The sequence below is a fragment of the Myxine glutinosa genome, chromosome 3, assembly GCF_964187855.1.
Source record: "Myxine glutinosa chromosome 3, kmMyxGlut1.1, whole genome shotgun sequence".
Lineage (NCBI taxonomy): Eukaryota > Metazoa > Chordata > Myxini > Myxiniformes > Myxinidae > Myxine > Myxine glutinosa.
This window is the reverse complement of record NC_136263.1, coordinates 53,429,663-53,455,715: the sequence shown is the minus strand read 5'-3', so window position 1 is coordinate 53,455,715 and position 26,053 is coordinate 53,429,663. Positions and strand designations below refer to the sequence as shown.

The window sequence follows — 26,053 nt, the reverse complement described above, 5'->3', positions numbered from 1 at the left end:
CTCTTCCGAATCCAAGCGTTCTCCGAACATTTTCCTGCATGCCTCCTGCGCCTTTGCTACCTCTTTCTTTGCAGCCTTCTTGGCTTCCTTATAACTTACATGCTCTGCTTTTACTGCTCCCGTACCCTTCGCCTTCTGCCACTCCTTGAACTTCTTCCTCTTCTCGTCAATCCTCTTTCATACTTCATCATCCCACCACCATGTTTCCGAGTGCCTCGGTGGTCCTTTTGTCCATCCACATACCTCACCAACGGCTCCCAACAGTCATTTCATTGACATCCAACCACTTTCAAGCTCAACCACATCATCCTCTACCCTACTCAGCCTCTCTTTTAATGCCTCCCTTACTGTCACCTCTTTCAACCTCCACATCTTCATTCTTGGTTGGTACTTCACCCGCCGAGCTCTCCTTGCACCTTTCACCCTTATGTCGCAGACAACCAAGTGGTGCTGTGAAACAGCCTCCTCCCCTGGGAACACCTTTGTGTCCCGGAAGTGCCCCCTATCTCGCCTACGCACCATCAGGTAGTCAATGGTTGTCGTCGACTGACCTGACGTGTATGTAACAAGCTTATTGTCCTCTTTCTGGAACTGAGTATTACAAATCAACAAATCAGCTCCATCAGCAAACTCCAAAATCCTTTCACCTTCTCCATTTCTCACACCATATCCGTAACCCCCATGAACTCCCTCAAAACCGTCCATACTCCTTCCCACATGTCCATTTAGGTCTCCGACCACAACAACTTCCTCATCTTTCATGTTTTCCATCGGCTTCTCTATCGCACACCAGAACTTGTCCTTCTCTTCATCGCTCCGACCAACCTGCAGAGCATATCCCGAGATGACGTTCACCAAGAGCTTTCCAATCATCATTTTCACCATCATCAACCTATCACTCGCTCTCGTCGCACTCACCACACTGTCTACAAACTCCTCAGAAAACAGGACACCAACACCATTCACGCCCTCCGGGCACCCTTGCCTCACAAACTTGTATTTCTGTCCCTGCTACTCTTCACCATTCTCACACCACTTCCCTTCCATCTCATCTCTTGCACACAACATATGTCCACTCTTCTTCTGATCAATACTTCCACCACTTCTCCTGATCTCCCTGTCATTGTCCCTACGTTCCATGCCCCAAACCTCAGAAACTGATCTCCACTTCGTGCTGTACCCTGCCCATATGTAGTTGTAATTGTCATGGTTCTCTTTTTTTCTTTTCTTTTTGTTTTAAATAATATTTTTAAATGTATATATGTTTATATATACAAATATGTATATATGTATATACATATATATATATATATACATATATATATATATATTTATATATATACAGACTTGGCATTTAATATGGAATATTTTTTTCCTGGGGGTGAACTTACTTTTCAAGATGTCTTATTACCAAAAGTTCATTGGAATTATGTTGAAATTATTCTAGATTTTGTTAATGTGACCTTTAAAAGAAACAAAAACCACATTTGACATTTCGAAACAAATAAATTGATCCTTGAAAGTGATGTAAACTGATATCGAACTCAATTCATGGACAGTACTGTGTTAAACTTCTGTACGTTTTCCAGAAGTATCTCTTTATTTTGCACATTAGCCAAATTCTTTTTTCAACAAAAACAAAAGTTAAATTACGACTGGGATTACGGACAGTAAAATTACAGTTCAGTACTTCGTGTAACCCCCACGAGCATTCAGGAGAGCACGTACATGTTGAGGCATGCTGTTCACGAGATTTGCCAAGGTTTGGACAGGAATCGCTTGCCATGCAGTGACAAGAGCCTCCTGCAATTCACGCACAGAGGTCGGCTGCTGGTCCAAGTGGTTGATTTGACGCGTTAATTCTGCCCACAAGTTCTCTATCGGATTCATATCCGGGGACATGGCAGGCCACTCCAAATGCTCTACACCACGGTCAGCAAGAAAGTGTTGGATCATGCGAGCACGATGAGGCTGTGCATTGTCATCTTGGAAGACAAAGTTTCCTCGAAAGGCTGCACGAGCAAATGGAAGCAATGTTTCTTCCAGAATGGCCTTGTACTTGAACTGGTTCAGGTTTCCATTCAGAACAACCAGGTCAGTTTTGCCCCCTGCATGAAAAGCAGCCCAAACGGTCACCCCACCACCTCCAGCTTGGACTCTTGGCACTATACAATCTTTGTTGTAGGCTTCATGCACTTGTCTGCGCACTCGGACGCGGCCATCTTGACGATAGACCAGAAATCTAGACTCGTCACTGAAGATCGCGTGATTCCAGTGTCCTCGCTGCCATTGACGGTGCTCTCTGGCCCACTGCAATCGACGCTGGCGGTGTTGTCTGGTCAGGCGTGGCTTTCTCAGGGGACACCTGGCACGATAGTCTGCTTGAACCAGTCGTTGGTTGACTAGCCTTCTGGATACAGGCACATTTGTCAGTTGCTGCCACTCAGCCCTAAGCCGATTAGGTGACTTGGTACGGCCATTGCGGACTAACCGGTGCAGCTGGCGATCATCCCTCCTTGTGGTTCTGCGGGGACGTCCTGGCCTCGGTATTGGAGTAGGGACACCCCTCTGAGCATTTCGTTTCAGGATCTTTGACACCTGACCTTGAGTGATGCCATACTGCCGAGCAATAGCACGCTGTTTCATCCCGTAATTTCGTAAAGCCACCACTCTATGACAAACAGCATTGTTGAGTTGACGGACCATCTCCAGAGGAAGCGGCAATAACTTTTGGAGATGTGCAGCAGTTGTTTTCCACTAATACAGAACGCAACAACCCTTGTATACCCGACTGTGAAGCCAATCATCAAATGCACCTGTCCGTACATTTTGCCACGCAAAAAACCTGTGATATAATCCTGTTGTTGACTTCTTGCTGCAACAGACAATCAGTGACATGGTTCTTTTAACAAATAAATCACCAAAGTGGAAAAGAAATTCACCAGATTGATATACTGAGTTAAGAAAGTAAACCCAAGTCAAGAAAAAAGAAATATTCCATATTAAATGCCAAGTCTGTATATATATATATACAGACTTACAGTTCTGTATATATATATATATATATATCACACCATGGAGGCCGTATATCATATATGGTGTGATATATCACACCATATATCACACCATATATATATATTAAAAACCCACCTTTAGAGGCCATTTTTCCCCGCAAAGCGGGGGTTGGCCTTTTGTGGTTGTTGTTGTTTTTGTTGGTCCCCTTTTTGAAGCAATGTTTTACGGCCGGATGCCCTTCCTGCCGCCAACCCTGTTTGTCGCCTTTTGCGACACACAGGGAATTACCAGTGAACTGGTACTCAATTAGCCGACCTCTGAAGGATGACAGGCTGAGTCAACCCCCCTGGCGTTAATTCAGCGATCAACCGGGATTCGAACCCAGGATCCTCGGATCCTAAGCTGGCACCCTAGCCGCTAAGCCAACATAATATAATATAATATATAATTATATTATTTATATATATAATATAATATAATATAATATAATATAATATAATATAATATAATATAATATAATATAATATAATATAATATAATATAATATAATATAATATAATATAATATAATATAATATAATATTATTGATATATTATATTAATAATATAACAAGGAATAATTCCTCGTACTACGAGTACTACTCCCAATGGGAAGCAAAAGCAAGATAATGATGACATCATTGGTGAAGTGGTGTACCAGCCATAAATGTTTTCATCGAATGCCTTCGCCTAAAAATCTGAAATTGCAAGCACATGATCTATGACCCATTTGTATTAAAATATTAAATTTATGATGTAGGTCACATGGTTTGGCAACCATATTGGATTTAATCACAAATCTTGAAAAACATCTTCTCCCAAACCACTGAAGCGATCGACTCAAAACTTTACATGTCATAAACTAGTCATGGCGATTAAAAGTTGATCACGAAAACATAATTGGTCACATGGTGTGGCAGCCGTATTGGATTAAAGGAAAATATAAAATAATTATATCTCTGAAACTATTTACCCTATCGATACGAAACTTTCAAAATATCATCTAACACCATTGCTGCATATAGTTTGAAAATGATGATGTCATAGGTCACTTGGTTTGGCAGCCATATTATCTTGAAAGCCGATAGTTAAGAAAATCCCTTCTCCACGCCATGGCTGGTGAAACTGTGATACTTGAGAGCTACTGAGGGATTTAAATCAAACTTGTTTATTTTTAGGACAGTCAACGAGGGCATCTACCCATTGTCACGGACAGGGACTACGCGGAGGCATATTGGTGACGCAGTCACATTGCTCTAGTTATGTTTGACTTTGTTTATTAAATATTGATGACTCAAGTGATTTTGTTTTACTTGTGTACACTATCCAGTGTTTGCTCTTTGTGATCAATTTTGTTGATTCTGTGCATTTATTATTCTCACCGGAGCGGACCTTAGGTTTGCTCTCCGTCTGCTGTCCCAATTGTGGTTTTCCAGACGTTTTTCCCATACCATTTTAACATATTCAACTGAAACTTGGTACATTGCTTTATTATGATAAGTTACAGAAACTGCAACTTATTTTATAGCAATTGCTGAGTGTTTGAAACAAGAACATTCATTGGGACCAGGAGGGGACCTCTTGTTTTTTTTCCCCTCTTTTTCATTCATGCCTCTTGTTTATTTTGCTGCCTTTTAAATTAGGCAAAGCAACAATAAATAATTGATAACTAGAGAGAAGTTTATGTCACACTATCACAAATCCCCACTCTTCCCATCATCCATTCAAATAAGCAAAGTGGAAAGATGGCAAAACATTCCACCAGGAACTACCGAATATCAAAGTTTGAGTTTAAAAGAAAATCAGTTTTGACCCCTGTGACCTTAAGTCTCCACCATAAGCTCCCTTCCCCACCCCTGTCTAGGAGATGAACTAGGAGTCGAGGCCAAAATATTGTTTCATATTTCATGTGTCCCCCAATGTTGATTGCATATACAAAGCAATTGAAATGTAAAGATCACATGTCTTGGTGAATGGTTAATCTTGCCCATTCCCAAAGAGAAGGGAGAAGCTATTCTATATTGTCAGTCTCTCTGTAAATGAGTCCTTTGTTCGAGCGAGTCGACACGCAGATTTACTTGAATGTAGATCGTTTATTTTCATTGGTTGACATTCTCTTTCTGAGGTGAGAGGTTGTGTCACCATGAAGGCATCTGGAGTTCTTCATGAGTTCAAGGTGATTGGCTGACGTTTGCCTTCACCAAAGCAGTCGCATTCACCACTGTATCGCACGCGCATCTTTGCATCCAATTTTTTTGTGGCCAAGTCGCGCTTCTGGTACTTCATCTCCCAGTTGTGGAAGCTCAAGATGTCTGCACGCAGATTTACTTTAATATAGATTATTCATTTTCAGATCTAATGTAATCCATATACAGATTACACGAGGAACCGCAGTTTAAAAAAGCTCTTCTATTTATTATTATATTTTAAAATCGATAATGAAATTGGATTAAATTTGTCTAACTTAACCATGACAAATTAATGATGTACAGATTCAGTGCAGCATTTATGTCAACAGCAAATGATGTTTCAAGATAACCTTCGCAGCAGCACTCCTCGGACCACAGGTTCAAATAGCACACACAGCCGACGTTGGGCACAGTTTGAGCTGGCTAATCGAGCCAGTGGTCTGTAGGCAAGGCCGATTATGCTCAACCAAGACTTACGTATGCTTGGGCATAGTTTGACAGATTTGTCAAATTTAACCATAACGTTTAAAAGTATAATTTAACCATAAGTTGATTATATGTCATCTGAATGTGGATGATGTCTAATTTAGCCACACCCACCCAAAGAGATATCATTATTTAATATTTTCCTTAAATCCAATATGGATGCCATACCATGTGACCAATGACGTTTTTGTGATCAACTTTCAATTGCCATGCCTAGTCAATGACACACGTTAAGTTTCGAGTCGATCAATTTGGTGGTTTGGGAGAATATGTTTAAGATTTTAGGTTAAATCCAATATGGTTGCCAAACCATGTGACCTATGATGTCATAAATTTAATATTTCAATACAAATGGGCCATAGATCATATGCATGCGATTTCTGATTTTTAGGCTAAGTCGTTCGATTAAAACATTTATGACTGGTATATCACTTCACCTATGATGTCATCATTATCATGCTTTTGTTCCCCATTGAGAGTACTTGACAATGCGCGAAGCTTCAAATTTTTCCATTCAGCCGTTTCCGAGAAATATATTTTTAATTATTTGCATTTAATCTAAGATGGCTGCCATACCACGTGACCTATGACATCCAAATTATTACAAAAACATTCTGCATGGATGTCGCTCCTACCCTGAAAGTTTTGTCTCAATCGGACATGTGGTTGCTGAGAAAAACGAGGCTTTTTTTTTTTGCTAAGCAGCTTAAGCATTCAAGAAAGCATTCCATTTGAAACCGTTGATAAGTAACGGCTGGCTTGGCAAGCGTTAGGTAGCTTGCTAAGTTAGGTAGCTTGTTAGGTAACTGAACACATCCTGAGTTTCCTCCATTTCAGTTTAGTGTTGAATAGCAGTAGCGTCTGTTTAAAAAGGTAATCATACGTGCTTGTGGTTCATAATATTTTCATGCCTCCGCCGGCGAAGTCTCGGGAGGCATTATCCTTTCAGGTTGTCCGTCCGTCCGTGATAGGTTTCGTTACCGCAATAACTTGAGAATGGCTGAAGGAATATTCGTCAAACTTGGTGCAGGCATTTATAATGAGGTGAAGATAAACTGATTAGATTTTGGGGTCACGAGGTCAAAGGGTAGAGGTCACATAAGGTAAAAATCCTGTTACCACAATAACTTGTGAACCAGTGATGGGATTCTGTCCAAATTTGGTACATTTATGTAGAATGATGTAAAGATGAACTGATTAGATTTTGGGGTGAAGAAGTCAAAAGGTCAAAGCCCGTCTTGTGTCCATAACTTGAGAACGGCCGAAGTGATCAAATTCAATCTTGGTAGAGGTATGTATAATGATGTAAAGATTAGCTGATTAGATTTTGGGGTCAAGAGGTCAAAGGTCAGAGGTCATGTCAGGTAAAAATGTGATAACTTGACAACAGCTGAATGGATTCAAAGCAAACTTGGTGCAAGTATTATAATGATGTAATAATGTGGGCGGAGGCATATCGGTCGACGTCAAAGAGTGTCGTTCCCGTTTTACATCTGGTTTTACATCTGGCGCCTTCAAAGCACCATGATAATCTTTTGTACATGTTAACAGGGAGGTAAACCCCCTGAGGAAAGGGGATATTATTAGTATTCATATGGTTTTGTAATAACAATATTATGCCATTATCACTTGTGTTTTAACTTTTGTAACTAGATGGCATTCATAGAATAATTACCCTGCGCAGTCAACTTGGTGCGAGCCAACTCTTTTATCTTTGAAGGGTTTTTTTTTCCTTGATCAAATATGGCTGCCAGACCACGTGGGTGATGACATTATAAACTTATATTCTCTAATAATATGACCCTACTGCAAAGCCGCAATGAGCCGGCGAAGCCAAAGCCCTCTTGCCACTATTTTACCCATCACGATGGCATCAGTAGGTTAGGTAGTTGGTAGTAGGTAGGTGTAGTAGGTACCGTACCTAGTTCAAAATGACACCATTTGCATTCTGGATGAGATTAAGATTTATAAAATTTACTTCTTGATTAATTCGGGGAATTCCGTCTCTACTTCGGATATTTCTGGCCGTGAAAAACTAACCCTTACGGCCGCGAGATTTCTAAAAAATAATTGTTCGTCAATTTTAGAATATTTGACGCCGTTTTCAGCCTCCGAAACGCGGTAATAAGCTTTTTTGAAATACTTTTTCAAATGCTCGAATCTCATTGGTTCCGGTGTTTGGTGAAGATTTTCGTTGAAGATAATCAGGGCCCGTGCGGGCCTGGGGAACGAGGTTGGTCTTAAAGTATTTTAATTACAAATTAGAGGTGCATAAGATTGTGAATCAAACAAAGATGGGTGAAACAAACTCCTATTGAACTTTTTCGCAATTGTTTATGCATACTTCCGCATCCGCAAGATGGCGGCCTCCATGGTGTGATTTGGTGCGTCAAAGCTTCGAAATTCTCAAAGGATCCAGCAAAATCTGGCTTTTCAACATAATACGTACACGTTCATTCACAACACCGGCTTCGCCAGCTATTATAATCGTTGTGTAGATCATGCTCAATAAATTTCTAACTGATCAGACTAAGCGTTGTCCCTGTTGCATTTTGACGTCATTCGTAAGGCACCAATGACGTCATCCTTAACGCCACTTATTCCCCATGCGGAGTTCTTCACAATGAGCCATGTTTCAGTTCTCTCCATGGAGCGGTTTCGGATAAATAGTGGTGCAACGGTTTTCAGTTTTTCTAAGATGGTGACCGTACCACGTGACCTATGATGTCATAATTATCATTAAAATATTCTACAGGAGGAGGTGCTCCTATGGTGAAAATTTCATGTCTATCGGACCAACAGTTGCAGAGGAAAAAAATTCATACTGATCGGATTAAGCGTTATACTTGTCGAATTATGACGTCATAACGAAAGCACCATTGACATCATCATTAACATATCTTATTCCCCATGGGGAGTACTTGACAATGAGCCTTGTTTCAATTTTTTCCATGGAGAGGTGTCAAAGATCTAGAGGTGCGAAGTTTTTCCAAGATGGCACCCATACCATGTGACCTATGACATCATAATTATCATTAAAATTCTACAGGCGAAGGCCCTCCTATGTTTAATATGTTGTGTCCAACGGACTAGCAGTTGCAGAGATATTTTCTTTTTCATACTGATCAGATCAAGCATTGTACTTGTCAAATTATGATGTCATAATTAAGGCCCCAATGGCATAATCATTAACGTATCTTATTCCCCATACTTGACAATGAGAACTGTTTCAATTTTTTTTCCATTGAGTGGTTTTGGGGATATAGAGGTGTAACGTTTTTCCATGATCGCGTCCATACCACATGACCTATGACATCATAATTATGAATAAAATAAATTCTACAGGTGGAGGTGCTCATATGGTAAATATTTATTTTGTGTTAATCAGATCAACTGTTACCAAGAAAATGAATTTTCAAAACTGCAGACACCCACCCCACACACTTGGCCCCGATATGGACTGTAATACAAAGTTGAACTGATTGCGCTTTGGGTTCAACAGGTCAAAGGTGGAAAGTCATGTGCCCATTGGAAGTCATTTTGCAGAACTGAACTCGAGTTCGGAGCATCTGATGTTGTCTCTCTTCCATTTCTGTCTTTCTCTCTCGCATGTGACCTTTAATTACCTCACACGCAAAGCGAAAAGCATGGTTCAGCAATTGGTTTATGTCTGTCAGTTTATGATCATCAGTTTATCATCGAGGAACAACTTATTTAAATAGAATGTTATATTTCGAATACAAATTGGAACACTAATGGGAAGACAAGTTTGCCATTTCACCGTACTTTGGCTCTGAATTCGTCCCAATCGCACATGCACAGAGAGCAGAGACATAATATTAGTCTGTCAGCTTTCCTGGCAAAAACAAAACAAAATGGAAAATCATTCCAAACTGGAAACTTACTGTTTCTAAGGATGTTATTAAGGAAACGAACAACAAGCACGAATAACTAATGTATGTGTTTGATAGGGTGGTGTAATAGACACTGGAAAATCGTGGAAAAACCAGGAATGAATTTATTCGACTTTTACAATCTTTTATTTTATTAAATTTTTTTTTATTTTTTTTATTTTTATAATTTATTATTTTATTATTTATTATTTTATAAATATTTATATACTTGAAGACTGTAGAAGTCAAATCATCTTTCATAATACTTTGAAGAACCTCCAGTTTTTCAGGACTTCAATAATTGAAATAAAGGTTCAATGGGGTGGTGTATAAGGGTGCTGTTCAGGACTGCTTCTGGACTACTTCAATAGCACGAAACTTGTGCATTTTTAAACGATCGTTAAAATCATTGTTTTATGAAAACTGAAGTAACACTGCATGGGGTGTCATGTTCTATGAACTCCAGTTACTTTCGCCGCCGAAGGTGGATGAGGGTTATGTTTTCACCCCTGTCTTTGTTTGTTTGTCTGTGAACTGGATATCTCAAAAAGTCGTGGACGGATTCGGACGAAATTTAGTGGAGAGGTTGAGTTTGTGACATGGACGAAATGATTAGATTTTGTTGAAGATACAGATCCGGATCTGCAGCCGATAGTTTTTTTTTTTTTTAAAGTAATTCTTCACCATTGAGAGATGGGGCAAAAATTCTATATATTGCTCGACATCTCAAAAAGTCGTGGACGGATTCGGATGATTTGGTGGACATGTTGGTTGTGTGACGAGGAGGAATTGATTCATTTTTGGTGAAGATTAGAATCCGGAGCAGAGAATTTTTAAAGTGATTCTTCATCATTGAGTGATCGGGATAAAAGTGATAAAAAGTGATATTGATTGCGATAGTGATATCACTGTGATCGTGATATGTGCTAGTGAGTGATAGGCTAAAAGTGATAGGGATTATATAGCACGATATCTCAAAAAGTTGTGGACTGATTCAGATGAAACTTAGTGGACAGGTATGTTGTGTGACAAGGACAAATCAATTCTATTTTGGTGACGATCCGAATCCGGATCCGACCGTTTTTAATTTTTAAGTGATTCTAAACCATTGAGTGATAGGGCCAAAGAGGATAAATAACATTATATCTCAAAACTTTGTGGACGACTTATGACAAAGCTTTGTGGACAAGTTAGGCAGGTGACAAGAACAATGCAATTCGATTTTTCTTCAGGCCCGAATTCAGATCCGGCCTGTCAGTGGTTACACGTTGTAAACGATTCAGCCTGGCTCACCGAGTGCCATTCTAGTTTTTCATGCGAAATTGAGAACAAACTAAACAGTGGATTGAATTCTAACGAGTGCGGAGCATGTACATCGACGCTATTCGCATTGATTTTTAATTTGTAGTTTTTTGTTCTTTTACAATTTCATTCCGTTCTCATAATATTTTTCCCTTTACTCCTCACTTGAATGTCGACCAAAGCTTCGTGAAGTCGCACACTGCCACACTCGCTTCTTTGATTGTCCGTGTGTGACTTGTGGCCGAAGCAGTACTTGGGAAGCTTTCCCTGTATCGGTGTCAGACGACGACCAACCTGGCCAAATTGTCTCCCTGCCGCAGAAGTGCAAGTAACTGATTAATTGCTGAGCAGGTCACACCAGCAAACTTGCTACCTATTCTTCCTCATAAAAGGGTTTTTGTGCAAAGCACAAACCTTTGTGGGGTTTTTTTTCCAAGGTTGACATCTCTGCATATATTCATATGCTGTTGAACCATTCTGTATCAAAAAAAAAAGTTCGTTCTTTTACTTTTTGAAATGGAAAGACCTTTGATTGTTGCGAAGTTTTGTAGACTTGCAAAGATGCAGTGTTGCAGCCATGGCTCTGACGATCCTTCACGGTCTTGTTTTGCAGCTTAACTCTCTTTATGAGTGCAAGCCACCCATCTCCAGAGCCAAGATGACGCAGCTCACCAAGTCTGCCATCAAGGCCATTAAGGTGAGAGCCACTGGTGGTGTTTTTAAGGCGAGGCAAGTTGGTGGAAAAATTATGTCATGCTGTTTTGTACCTAATTATGGTATTGTACCTAATTATGGTATTGTACCTAATCACAGTTTGTACTTATTGTGGTATTTATTGTGGTTTTTACCACCGGTAGTCAGTAGTAGTCACGGTTAACGAAACTTTCGCAATGAAGGTTGTCTCAAGGTGGATGAAATGGCAATCATCATACTGGAGGTGCTGCCGTGGTAAGCAAGCAGATGTGCACCTTGTGTATACTTCAATTCCATAAGTTAGTGAAGTGAAGCCATGGCGAGTAAACGTTCCTATTAAGGAGATTCTTACACGAGGAAAAGGGGCACTCTTGCGCATTATGCGCATTGTGCAGGTTTGCACAATTGTTAGGGAACGCTGTTTAACATATGGTGCATCGACCTGTAGGTGAAGGTAGGAATTTGCCCACCGTGGTGGTGACAACTTGCCTACTCTACGTCGGCAGATGCCGTCGGATCTTTCGCATCCAAAAGCTAATGTTAGCAGATGGGATGCTTGGCTTAACGTCCATCCGCAGGCCGACACTTTGTGAGGCAACGTCCTCGCTGTGAAGCACCAATCGGACAGTTTTTTTTTTTTGAATTGTTGAGCCGCCCAAAAGCCGATCCCAAATTGAATGCGCAAAGGTACCTGCGCTACCTTTGCGTCCTGTCGAGATGAAAGGGCACTGTAATGAGATAAAATCATACTTCTAGCAGGTTGGTGTTACTGATTAGACTTGTATGGGCTAGGCTGGTCCAGATTTTGTAACCCCATGTTTGATGGAATCGTTTGTGGTGCACAACTACTCTCCATCGCTGCATTCTAATTAACAATTTTTTTGCTTTTATTCAGCTGTACAAGCATGTGGTGCAAAGCGTTGAAAAGTTTATTCTGAAGGTGAGGCTGTTTTTTCTGCTCTGGTAGTTAACCTAGCACTGTTGGTTAGCACATTGAAGAGGACGCTGCACTCATAATTTTTTTTTTTTATCGGTGTCCCACTCGCAGTGTCGGTCGGAGTACAAAGTCCCTGGTCTGTACGTCATCGACTCCATCGTGCGGCAGTCCCGCCACCAATTTGGAGCCGAACGCGACGTGTTTGGGCCTCGCTTTGCCAAGAACATCTCGGGGACATTCCATAACTTGTACAAGTGTCCAAGCGATGACAAGGCATGGCTCGTACTTTCAATTGCTGCCTCATAAATACTGTTCAAGAGAAATGCAATGGCGCTTTATCTAATACGAGGATAAGGTCCTCCTAATTCTCCATGCCACTCTGTTTTCATACTCCCACCCACTTAACTCCATCCCTTAGAGCAAGATTGTGCGCGTTCTCAACCTATGGCAAAAGAACGTGGTTTTCACAAGCGACATAATCCAGCCGCTTCTTGACATGGCCATTGGGCTTCCTCCCCCAACTTCTACCCCGACCGGCCCACCTGCGGGTGCTGCAAACATACAGGCTGGGAACACGCCAGGTGAGGGGGTGATTATGGTGTCCATGACAGTGTTGGTACTCGTATGACCTACCTTTCAGTAAATGCAAATTGCTGTACCCAAGCAATTATGCTCTAACCATTTAATGTCGGTGCATTATTTTTCGTCCTTCACTCCTCCGATTTGAGTACCAGTTCACTGGTAATTCCCTGTTTGTCGTTGAAGGCGGCAAAAAGGGTTGGCGTCAGGAAGGGCATCCGGCCGTAAAACATTGCTTCAAAAAGGGGACCAAAAAAACAACAACTACCACGGTCCCCGAAAAGGCCAACCCCCGCTTTGCGGGGAAAAATGGCCTCTAAACAGTGGTTTTTACTCCTCCGACAAGTTTGGAGACGGTGGACATTAGAATGAGCTGTGTCCGACTGACCCGACCGATCATCTGTCCATGTACTTTTGTGTACGCGATGTTTCAAAATTGAATGTGTAGCTTTCACATTGCAGATATCTATGCCTCATGACATTATCTCTCATTATTTCACGGATGTGATGAGTTCACGGCTGTGATTGGCTGAATTATTTGCCATGGCAACCATCTCGGTAACTTGGCTTCTGTACGGGATATTTCAAAAACAGTTTAATATTTAGCTTTCATATTACACAGATGTATTCCTCATATCACCCAAAATGTGGGGGACCTCGAGTAATCAGCTACTTGTTATATTTTATTTCCAGAGATTGACGCCATTGGAGAGCTAAATGACAGAGGGGTTATGTTGACATAGTGATGGAGCGGTGGTAGCCGGGATATACAAACCATTTTGTATATACGTACACGAGAAGATAGAGAAATGGGGCATTAACAAATATACAGGCAACATAAGTAGGGATATACAAACAAGACAGGAGAACCAAGTGTATTGAATTGACAAGGAGCATGCAAGTTGGCAGTAATAGTTGAAATGGTGAATATGGAATAGTGCAAGTGAGAAGGAGAGCGGAGTCGGTGAGCATCAAGTTCTGGAATATAATACGGGATAATATGAGAATTTGACCCAGCAGATCAACACTTTTTACATGAAGTGTGAAAATATGGAGATTTTATGTGAAAAAAAGAAAATATGGAGAGTGAGAAAATATGGAGAAACCGCTGCTCTCTTTGGCAGTTATGGTTAAACTGCCAAAATCAAGACTCTCTGCTCACCTTCACTCCTTCATTCCTCTTTTCTCCCGCCTCTGGAACAAACTCCCTCACTCTCTTCAATCCCACTCCACCCTCCAGGTCTTTAAAACAGCTGTTCACCACCATCTCTTATCTTCCCCCATCCAAAACCTTGATCTTTTCTACCCCCGCTAATTTCACCCCAAATCCACTTTTTTGAAATACCAACTTCTGTTCGGGAAGTCCTTGGTGTTCTTGTGTTTTATACTTCTCCCACCCCCCCCCCCCCTTCCCACGCCTCCTCCCCCCAAGCCCTCTCACTCCCACACATCTCCCTGCTCTCAAATGTTATGTTTGTGTGCTTCCCCTTCTCTCCCCATCTTGTCTTCCGCTCCCTCTTTTTATATATTTTGTTTGTCTGGTTGATTTGTTTGTGAAATAAATGTTAGCTCTTTCACGAGCCTCGATTCAGTATACAAAAAAAAAAAAAAAAAAAAAAATCATGACTGACTGGTCCAACGCACACATTGCAAAATCGGTTTCATTGAAATGGGTTTGTGCTTTGGATAAGGAGCACAAGCCCCAAACTGTTGGTATTTAAACAACGAATCTCATTACATCAGAAAAAAGGTGAAAGTTTGTGAAAGACGAAAGGATTTATGGACTCGTTCTTAAGTTTCGAAAACTATTTCAAACACAAAATTTCCACCAAACGTGGGCACGGTTCGCTCGGCAGCACGAGCTGGCATTTGTGGGTATTTTAAAGTCAAAATCGAATCTATGCTTGTAAAACTATTTTCTTTTCACTTTTTTCTTGACTGCTGCAAAATATAGATGAAGGATTGTGAACATTGAGTTAATATTGGAGTTTATTTTAATGTACGCAACCCTTAGCCATCCCTTTTAAAATGTATATTGGCTCATTGACCAGGCATGCTTTTGAACCACAACTGCATCTTTTGTGTAAAAGAGGAAGGGCATTGTCTTCTGGGACCAAAACGTCACGACCATTTACGTGACCTGCCAAAAAAAAGCTTTGAAGGTATCCAATTGTAGTCTACACCCAGGGCATTGCCGCACAGGGTGTAGTACTGTTGCCCATATGCGCTTAAGGCGAGCAGTGACAGAATGTTTTATGGAAACATGTAGTACAGTGGCTTTTAGTGTGAAACACCTCAAAAGTCTACTACTTCAATTATATCACTTTTTCTGGTTGATAAATTGTTGAATATTATCACAGAATACATTTTGTCTTTAACCCTTTCATAGCTCTGTGTGAACATTTTAATGACAAAATATTTTCAATTGACATACATGAGAAGGATAACAGCTTCTTCTTCGTCTTCATCTTCCTCCTCTTCTTCCTCCTCCTCTTCTTCTTCTTCTTCTTCTTCATCGTCTTCCTCTTCTGCTTCTTCTTCCATATGCACAATTTTTTCTGGGTGCAGCTGTGCCGTTGATGCGGTGCCACCTGTTGCTCAGAGCAGGAATTTGTTGTTTGTTTTGGGTTCATTTCTGACGATAACTTGCCTACTCTAAACGAAGGACACAGTGGAATCTTTAATGTCTGCCAATAGACGCTGGCAGACGGCATGGCCATTTTAACGTCCATCCGAGGCACGGCACACTTACTGTCTGACCCAGACATTTGCGGTTCATACATTGTGACCTGCTTCTACATTCACAGCTTTTTGCGGGTGCAAATAAACATTTCCTACCCACCCATCTTGCCTCACCACATGATTCCGTGTAACACAAGATTTAGAGGTAAACACAGAGTTGAGGCATTCAGCTTTTTCACGTGCGGAGTCAGCGTGTAGCCGTTTGAGGTGAGGGAGGGGATGGAGGGGGAACAAACACCAGAAACAGATTTGACCAGATGCCACCAGGATTTGGAAGAGGGAGACAGATAAGAGAGTTCGGTCTTGAGAAAGGAGAGATATTGTTTCCTGGCTCTCCTGAGGGTGGACACACACTTGTTTCGGGCTATGTGAAAGGAAATGAGATTTCCTTCTGTTGGATTTGCTTTCCAGGAGACGAAAGCAAGTTGTTTCTGGGCAACAGCCTCACCACAAGATTCCGTGTACCATGGACGGGAGGAAGGGTATGACAACAGAAGACGAGATGGGATAAATCTGTGCATGAGAGAGAGCAATTTACTTTGGAAGAATTCCCAGGATGAGTTGATGTCAGAGGCGGTAGAGATGGGAGACAAGTCCAGATGATTGAGGGCTGCTTGAAGACCGTGCCAGTTGGCCTGAGTGAAATGCCAGACTCGTCGACGCTGAGGAGGCTCTCTGAGAATGGTCAGAGAGATGTCCACTTTAACAAGCACATGATCAGCTGAGCCGATTGGAGCAGAAGAAGAGCAGCAGACTTTCAGGGAAGTTAGTCAAAACCAAGTCCAGAAGAGAAGATGCTCCGTTGACTGAGATCCAGGTCGGGAAATTGACAGATTGTGTCAGTCCCAGTGAGTTGCAGAAGTCCTTTGCTGAAGAGCCATGGCTGGTGAGAGAGGTACCCACACCTAGCCAACTGGCATGGTGACAATTGAAATCACCACATATGAGGAAGAGAGAGTTGGGATGGGTAGATAGAAGTTGGTCCATATTATCAGACAGCGAGATGTAGATGGAGTCATCATTGTTTGGTGGACGATACAACACACACATGAACAAAAGGTGGGAGCGAAGGGGAAGCCGTAGCCAAAGGTATTCCTTCCTGGGGGTGAGGTGGAGAGAGGGCAGTGCAGGGCGAGTGAGGAAGAGAGTTTTTTTTATAAAGATAGCAACCCCACCTCCAGGACGAGGCTCAGGTCTATCATACCGGAGGAGGGAGTAACCTGGGAGAGATACCAAGGAATCAGAGACATCATGAAGGAGGAAAGTTTCTGTTAAGCAGATCACGTCTGGTTTGTCAAAAGCAACCTGTATGGAGAGATCAGTCAAGTTTGAATGAAGGCCCCGGATGTTTGAGGTCCATACCTTTAATGAAGAGGAAGGGGGAGCATCGGATAAAGAACGGGGGGGGGGGGGGGGGAAGGGGTAGGGTAAGAGGAGGAAGAGGTAGCGAGAGCTGTTGAAGGTGTGTCAGAGATTTCAGAATAGCTTGGAGAAAGGGAAGAATGGGGTGGACAAAAGGTTTGATCATGATTTGGTGAGGCACAGTGAGGTGTTATTTGAGGAATGGGAAGAGCGAGGCAGAAGGTTGGGTGATGAAGGTGAAAGTTGGAAGGGGGAAGAAGCGGGGAGGACGCTTTGAGGAGGAGGGGTGAGAGGGGAGGAGCGAGGGAGAGTTTCGGAGGGGAGGGGTGTGTGGGGAGTTTAGGAGGGAAGGGGCAAAGGGGGAGATTTGAAAGGGATGGGTGTTGGGGAAGATTTGGAGGGGAGGGGCAAGGGGGAAGATTTGAAAGAGATGGGTGATGGGGAAGATTTGGAGGGGAAGGGCAAGGGGGTAGATTTAGAGGGGAGGGGTGATAGGGAAGTTTTGGAGGGGAGGGATGATCGGGAAGTTTTGGAGGGAAGGGGTGATGGGGAAGATTTGGAGGGGAGGGGCAAGGGGGAAGATTTGAAAGGGAGGGGTGATGGGGAAGTTTTGGAGGGGAGGGGTGATGGTGGTGTGTGTGTGTGTGTGTGTGTGTGTGTGTGTGTGTGTGTGTGTGTGTGTGTGTGTGTGTGTGTGTGTGTGTGTGTGTGTGTGTGGGGGGGGGGGGGTAGGTGTGTGTGTGTGTGTGTGTGTGTGTGTGTGTGTGTGCGCGTGTGTGTGTGTGCGTGCGCGTGCGGGTTGTTTCCAAGGGGGTTGTGTAAAAGCATGTCCAATGAAAGTGGGGTTGTATCAAAAGTGGGGTTGTATCAAAAGTGGGGTTGTATCAAAAGTGGGTGCGAGTAAACCGGTCATCACTGCCAGCAGTTTTAAAGTGGCAGTTCTCATTATTATTATTATTATTATTATTATTATTATTATTATTATACAGCACTCATCTTGCCAGACTGGCTCGCTGGATGGCTGTTTTTTAAAATTATTTTCTTCAGTCTTTATTTAAAAGTATTGAATATTTGATTCAAGTCAAAGGAACACTAGCAATGGCTAATGAACGCAGCCACAAATGCTGCTCAATCCGTGTCTATAAATATGAAACGGCACCAATACGTGTCTGTGCATGAAAAACTTATATAAACAACATGGCGGCGATAAAATATATATATATGTATATATTCAGGTCCCGCACAGTGCTGGAGGGAACTGATCTGATAGGCCAGTGGCATTAACCCCGTCCTGAACGAATGGATGGATGGATCGAAACTGGAGCTCGTAGCTGGCTCCTTTTATAGTATAGATGAGCAACAGAACGTGTGCACATTTGCAGATTTTTGTAAATGTTTGTGTATATTGTATATATATATATATATATTTCGTTTACAAGGTCGCAGCCTAATTGTCTGCCTATTTGGCAGTCAAACAAAATTGAAAGTCATTCCAAACAGGGAGATTACTATTTATAGGGACGTCATAAAGGCACAAATAACTAATGTGACGTGTTAGATAAGGTGGTGTAAATGATGCTGCATCAATGGCCAAGCCTTCGGTTCAAAAAGACCCTTCCCATGCCTTTTGTTTTTTTTTGCTCCAGACTGCTTGGGGTAAGATGGTCAATTAACTCTTTAGTTAGTTTTTGTCCCCCGTCGCACCGCGGAGCGAAAGGGGGACTATGGTTTTCCCCTCCGTCCGTGTGTCCGTCCGTCCGTCCGTCCGTGCGTGCACAAGCGAAGGGCCGCATTCGAATTTGGTGTGTGAGTGCAACCCACGTCAAAATCCAAGATGGCCCCCACCATATATATGTCTGAACCTTGTGAGCGAAATATCTTGAAAAATAAGCGAAGTTCCAACTTCTAATCTGGTGTGTGGGTGTATCTAGGCACAACGAAGAACGCTATTGAAAATTGGGTCGCCACGTCAAAATCCAAGATGGCCGCCGCAATGTATGTCTGAACCTTGTGAGATGAATATCTTGAAAAATAAGCGAAGTTCCAACTTCTAATCTGGTGTGTGAGTGTATCTCGGCACAACGAAGAACGCTATTGAAAATTGGGTCGCCACGTCAAAATCCAAGATGGCCGCGGCAATGTATGTCTGAACCTTGTGAGATGAATATCTTGGAAAAATAAGCGAAGTACCAACTTCTAATCTGGTGTGTGAGTGTACCTCGGCACAACGAAGAATGCTATTGAAAATTGGGTCGCCACGTCAAAATCCAAGATGGCCGCGGCAATGTATGTCTGAACCTTGTGAGATGAATATCTTCAAAAATAAGCGAAGTACCAACTTCTATCTGGTGTGTGAGTGTACCTCGGCACAACGAAGAACGCTATTGAAAATTGGGTCGCCACGTCAAAATCCAAGATGGCCGCGGCAATGTATGTCTGAACCTTGTGAGATGAATATCTTGAAAAATAAGCGAAGTACCAACTTCTAATCTGGTGTGTGGGTGTATCTCGGCATAAGGAAGAACGCTATTGAAAATTGGGTCGCCACGTCAAAATCCAAGATGGCCCCCACAATATATATGTCTGAACCTTGTGAGCGAAATATCTTGAAACATAAGCAAAGTACCAACTTCTAATCTGGTGTGTGGGTGTATCTAGGCACAAGGAAGAACGCTATTGAAAATTGGGTCGCCACGTCAAAATCCAATATGGCCACCTTGCGTCTTCCACTTTGTCAACTCGCATCACTTCACCGATGGGGGACCTAGGCGTAACGCTTGTAGTTTCTGCATCTCCAGCCTGTTATTATAAGCTAATTTTGACACTGCATTCTAGAAGTATTAGCAAAGAACCCACCTTTCCTGACAGCTAATTCCCCCAGGTTTACTGATGGGTTAAGCCCCCCATGTTTTATGTCTGAGGAATTTCATTGACTTTTGTTATTCCAGCTTCCACTAGGTGGTGATATACGATACTCATTTACATAGAGATAATTGGTGTCATACCCCTCCCCTTCCCACTCCTCCCCTCCCTGCACCCTAACGCTGAATTCCTGGGAAGATTATTGTTTTTAACCCCCAAAAACCTTCCCATGCACCCCTTCGCCCCTAAGAGTACGACAAGCGGATTTAAACTCAATCCGTCCAGCAGTTTAGGAATGCTGGGAAGATAAATGACGTTACAAACAAACCCACAGACAAATGGATACTTCTCAAATTATAAATACTGTACTATGATTATGCAACTGAGTGAGGGGTGTCGGTTTAAGGTCATTCTTTTGGGACTGCCACTGGTAGCATGTAACCCAGCACTACCTGCTGCATGGTCGGGTTGTCGGCGAATAAACAGACACCCCTCACTGGCTTTGTTCGTGGGGTGGGTGATTGTGACATCCTGCCAGGACTAAAAACAACACCTGGGAAAGAGCGGATGAGCTCCCTTCAGGAGCCAACGGCCATCCAGTAAAGAGATGGTGTCTCCTAAAAAACAGCCAATTGGGGTAGGAAAATGTATTTTTACACCTGGCCGAGTTATCCCCTCATTGACAGTGATCCTGTGAAGGGGTTTTCTTGTGTTCAGAACTAGATGAAGGTTTTGCCACGTTTTTCTCTGCCTCCTTTTCCTTCTAGTCCTGTACATATTGTGGCTTTCAGCCTTCTTTAGGGTAAACTTCAACAAAAATTTTTTTTTTTACTTTATTTTAGATTTTCCAAGACAAAATTAAAAGCAATTCTGGAGTATTGTTTAAAAATGAAACTGGTATTGCAAACAACTTTGAAGTAACTTGAGCATTGAATAAATATCCATGATTATTATATAAGCCCTGTAGGTAGTTCTGAAAACAACAGGCACTAGTTTCATTTTGAGAAGTTATTAATAAAGTCCACCATGCAGTTACTCCATTTCCTTGGACATAGAATGGTTTGAAATGCATTAATTTTGATTTTCTTGTTCAGGTTCTGGGTGTGTAAACAGGCTGTTATTTTGTGAGAAATGCTATTTGAATAAAAATCGCTAAAACGTGTGTGTGCTTTGATCATGGAAAAATCAATTTGTCCTCATCACACACCTAACCTGTCCACCAGGTTTCGTCTGAATCCATCCACAATTTTTGGAGATATCCTGCTATATATGTATATATATATGTAGTTTTTTCCCCCCCATCTTAATGGTGAAGAATTGCTTTAAAAATTATCTGATGTGGATTTTCACAAAAATGTAAACATTTCATCCTTGTCACATGGCCAAAGTATCTCGCCATTTTTTGTAATATATGTACAGGGCTAGAAGGAAAAAAGAGGAAAAACCGGCAAAGCCTTCACCCAACTTCACCACCAAATTTTGTCGGAATCCATCTGCAACGTTTTGAGATATCCTGTTCACAAACAGAAAGACAGACAGACAGACATGGGTGAAAACATAACCTCCGTCCACCTCTTCAAAATTCGGTGGAGGTAATAGCAGTGGGAACCCAATGCTTTGGAACGTTGCATTAATAATCCTGTGAGCGCTCAATCATAATACATTATTGAGTTGTTGGTTTTGTATCTTGCGAAAGAAAAACATTGTCTTAACATTTCAAAATTATTATTCTCATCAAAAGTAGTTAAAGGTGTCATGAAAAACTTGTCGGTCACATTTTGAACTGGAAAGTCAGTTGGTGCAGTGTGTACATCCACCAGGCTTAACAGTTTACGTTTTGTTTACCACTGTTAGGTCGGATCTGGATCCAGACCAGAACCGAAATCGAATCGATCTGTCTTCATTATATGCACAACCTATCCTAACCTTTTGAGATATCATGCTATGTATCATTTTTTTGTGCTCTCACAATGGTGAATCGTCACTAAAAATACTAAAATTGCTTTCCGTAGAGCACATACCTTCATCAGGTTAAACAGTTTACCTTTTGTAGCCCATTGATTGGCCGAATCGCCATCCGTACCTTAAACAAAATTGAATCAATTCGTTCTTGTCACACCCCCAACCTGTCCACTGAGTTTCATCTAAATCTGCCCATAATGTTTAGAGATATCCAGCTCACAAACAGGGCCGAAAACATAACGGCTGTCAATCTCTGTGGAGGTAACAAGTGAAATTGCACAGCCCTTTTTCATAATACCCCTTGGAAAGTATATTTTGCTGAGCTTACTCACACCTTTAAAATAATGATGCAACAACAGGAGGGGAAGAGATTTCAGAAACCAGTGATTTCATCAGTGGCAAACCCGAACTTGCTGACACTGCAGCCAAGTGTGCAGCTGTGAGGCCTCTGTTGTCAATACCTACATTTTTACAATGTTAAAAGCAAACCTCTGATGGAAAGTGAATAGTTGTGGTGTTATTTTGGTGTTATAAATAATGACTTCATGATCTGAGGAAAGATGATGCATTGCCCTTTGTCGAATACATTCCGGGGAACTTGGTGCTGAATCGTGTGCTGCTTACTGTGTAACGTTTTTGCCATTTGTCTTGTGGTCCGGGCATTGTGGTGCATTTGTAGAAATGATGCTTTTCATAGTAACGCTGTCCTTCAGTCGTTGCCTTGCAACTTTGATGACCTACTCAGTGCTGTTTTCTTCATAATAACCTTAAAATATAATACCTTATACTTTGATGACTCTCCCCCTCTGTTCGCTCGTTTCTGTGGCCAGGTGGTAGTCCAACAACGCCGTTGACCCCTGCACAGGCTGCCGCCCAGGTGGCAGAGACGTGGCCTGCTGGGCAGACCTTGCCCAATGCGGATGCCATTGCAGCCGTGGCTCAGTTGCTGCAGAGTTCCCAAAGCCAACAGGTGGCCCGAAAGCCCTTTCTTTAGTTACCTCTGCCACCAAAGGTGGACAGAGGTTATGTTTTCACCTATGTCTGTCTGTCTGTAAGCAGGATATCTTAAAAAGTTAAGGACTGATTCAGAGAAACTTGATGGACAGGCTGGGTGTGTGCCAAGCAAGGAATAATTGATTAGATTTTGGTGCAAATCTGGATCTGGATCCGGATACTATAATTTTATAGTGATTCGTCACCACTGAGAGATAGGGACGAAAACTATTTCTAGCACGATATCTCAAAACGTTGTGGACGGGTTATGAGAAAACATGATGAATGATTCAGGTCGGTGACAAGAACAAGCCGATTATAACTTGGTTAAGATTTGGATGCAGATCCGGCCTATGAGTGGCGAAGTGCCGATGATAAACTGGCATGAACTGGCGAATACAAAATACAAAACATAAACTGGCGAAGGTATTCACTCTACTGAGTGCCGATCTTGTTTGGTGTGTTTTCATTGGCATGTGTTCCAGTGGATGTTTGTGTGACCTTTACTCTTTGTTTGCTTGCATTCTCGATTCTGACTTTCCTTCGATGATTTGTCGCCAGCTCCTGCAGAGTCTCCAGCAGAAACCAATTGCCCCTTCGTTGGACCCGGGTCTTGTTGCCCAGGTTCAGGCGCTTACAGCCCAGCTCACGGCGGCGGCGGCGACAACATCAAAGCCTCCTGTTGTGTCCCTCCCTCCAATTTCTGAACCTTCAAACAACTCGGCCTTTGACAAGGTGTATCGTCATTTTGGTGTAATCATTGGCTTATCATGGTGTTGGGCCCTGGTGTTGGGCTAGCGGCTAGGGTGCCGGCTTAGGATCCTAGGATCCTGGGTTCGAATCCCGGTCGATCGCTGAATTAACGCCAGGGGGGTTGACTCAGCCTGTCATCCTTCCGAGGTCGGCTAATTGAGTACCAGTTCACTGGTAATTCCCTGTTTGTCGTTAAAGGCGGCAAAAAGGGTTGGCGTCAGGAAGGGCATCCGGCCGTAAAGCATTGCTTCAAAAAGGGGACCAAAAAAAAAAACCACGGTTCCCGAAAAAGGCCAACCCCCGCTTTGCGGGGAAAAATGGCCTCTAAAGGTGGTTATTTTGTTATATATTGGCTTATCATGCTGACCAGGCCTCCACATTGCAAGAGTTTCCGTTGCATTTTAACATAATTTCCAGCAGTCATGGTTTATAATAATCAATTAAAAGTTTTGCTTCTTGTGATTGGGCAACATTTTCCAATAACACAACCTTGATGGAAGTTGAGAAAGGAGTGAAGGCATTAAGTGTTCTGTGAACAAAACGTTACGTGTTTCTTCTTGAGCTTCACCATCAGCCCAAAACTGTTTTATGCTTTGCTGCATTAACCCTAAACTCTCACCCTGCCGTACCTCACGGGCTCATTTCTTGCCTGTGCCCCACAGAAATTGCTGGACAGGTTCGATTACGATGATGAACCAGAGCCAATGGAGGACAAGCCTGAGCCTGAACTCTGGTAGGCCTTATCTACGATTGCCTCACCGAGAAGTTCCCTCCTTTTTATTGTCGTCCATCCTTGCCAGTTTTTCCCTTAGCCACATGTGGATGTTCTCATGAAAGATACGTGGCATAGGGATTGTGCGTAAGCATTGTAAGATGAGGAGGTGAATGCTTTCGATTATGGACATGGAAGTGAGTAATGAGTCTTTCCTCCCACTTAGCTTCCTACCAGATGAGGACGAGCCGGTGAAGCCCGTAGACGATGCTGAGGAAATTCACACGCGCCTTTCTGTGCCTCAGGAAGAGACTTTCCAGGAACAGCTGGCAAGGGTGAGGTCAAGTGGGCATTGATTTTATTTGATTTAAAAAAAATGATATTTATTTATAATGAAAGAAACGATTCTCGCAAATTCCGAGTGTTAATCGATTTTAAATATCCGGAACAAATCTATATCAATTGGTGAGAGCTCGGTGCATATTGTACTATGCGGGTATTTATATTTTTCTATCTTTCTTGTATTCTGTCCTTGCTTTCTCTAACTGTGATCATGCCTCTCCTTCTTCCAGCTTACAGAACCTGAGCCACAAATCCAGATGTACTCACCAAACCAAGTACAAGTACCAACCTTCACACCATACACTCAGGCCTACCCGCCACCAGCTCCGCCCCCAACCTATCCTCCACCTGTTGAACAGGTCATCACAGCATATCGTTTGTTGAACAAAAATACAATTTTGGCTCTTCTGCTTCATTGTAGATTGTGGGTTTTTCATTGGTTTAACAAACAGTACTTTTGTGGGCATTACATCCAGTTTATGGCCTTTGTGTGTGTACCCTCAGTCGGTGGACATGGAGTTGGACATGGAGATTGAGCAGCCAGAGGAAGTACCAGCTCCAGGAGACTTCAGGCAGCAGCATCGGTCACGGAGCAGGTCAGGCATGCAGCCCGCACTGCTCTGGAACACCTTGCTGATATAACTGTCAATTTCCTGCCTTTCAAATTGTTTCAATCATTTTTGTTTTGAGCTCGTCTTTTCCCAAAGATTGTAACTGTAAAGTCTGCATTAACCCCCCCCCCCCCCAACCCCCCCAATCTGCTTTCGTAACAATCCTCTTGAAGAGGTTCAGTCACTCAAACTCTTGGGCCTCACTGTCAGATATGATTTTTCTTGGGCAAACCACATTTCTAAGCTGGCCTCCAAAGCCAGTCATCGACTGGGCATCCTCCGTTGTGCAAAGTCCTTTTTTGGCACACCTGAACTCCTATCCACCTACAAGTCCTTCATCTGCAGTTTGAAGGAGTACTGCACCCCTCTCTGGGCTTCCTCACACCTTGCTCAGCTCAATGCCATGGAAACCAAGATCTTCAAGATCACTGAAATCCTCCGCGATGAAGCTGAGTCAATGCCCCCATCACTTTCTCATCACAGACCGGTCGGTGGTCTCTCTGTCTTCTACCACCTACTTTCTGGTCCTGAACCCTCTGCTCCCTTCCTGCTCTGTGTCCCCCTCCAGGTTTCTGCAGGGTT

General features: G+C 42.5%; 1 protein-coding gene across 1 annotated transcript in view; it reads left to right on the top strand.

Annotated features, from left to right (window-relative positions):
- LOC137423562 (uncharacterized) overlaps nt 1–26,053 on the top strand; it is an 83,095-nt gene that overhangs the window by 33,974 nt on the left and 23,068 nt on the right. The window contains exons 2-11 of the mRNA XM_068110853.2: nt 11,537–11,620; nt 12,512–12,556; nt 12,665–12,826; nt 12,972–13,134; nt 22,891–23,030; nt 23,615–23,788; nt 24,469–24,539; nt 24,745–24,853; nt 25,091–25,219; nt 25,365–25,456. Coding sequence (XP_067966954.2) covers nt 11,537–11,620; nt 12,512–12,556; nt 12,665–12,826; nt 12,972–13,134; nt 22,891–23,030; nt 23,615–23,788; nt 24,469–24,539; nt 24,745–24,853; nt 25,091–25,219; nt 25,365–25,456 — 1,169 coding nt within the window. The remainder of the gene's footprint in view (nt 1–11,536; nt 11,621–12,511; nt 12,557–12,664; nt 12,827–12,971; nt 13,135–22,890; nt 23,031–23,614; nt 23,789–24,468; nt 24,540–24,744; nt 24,854–25,090; nt 25,220–25,364; nt 25,457–26,053) is intronic.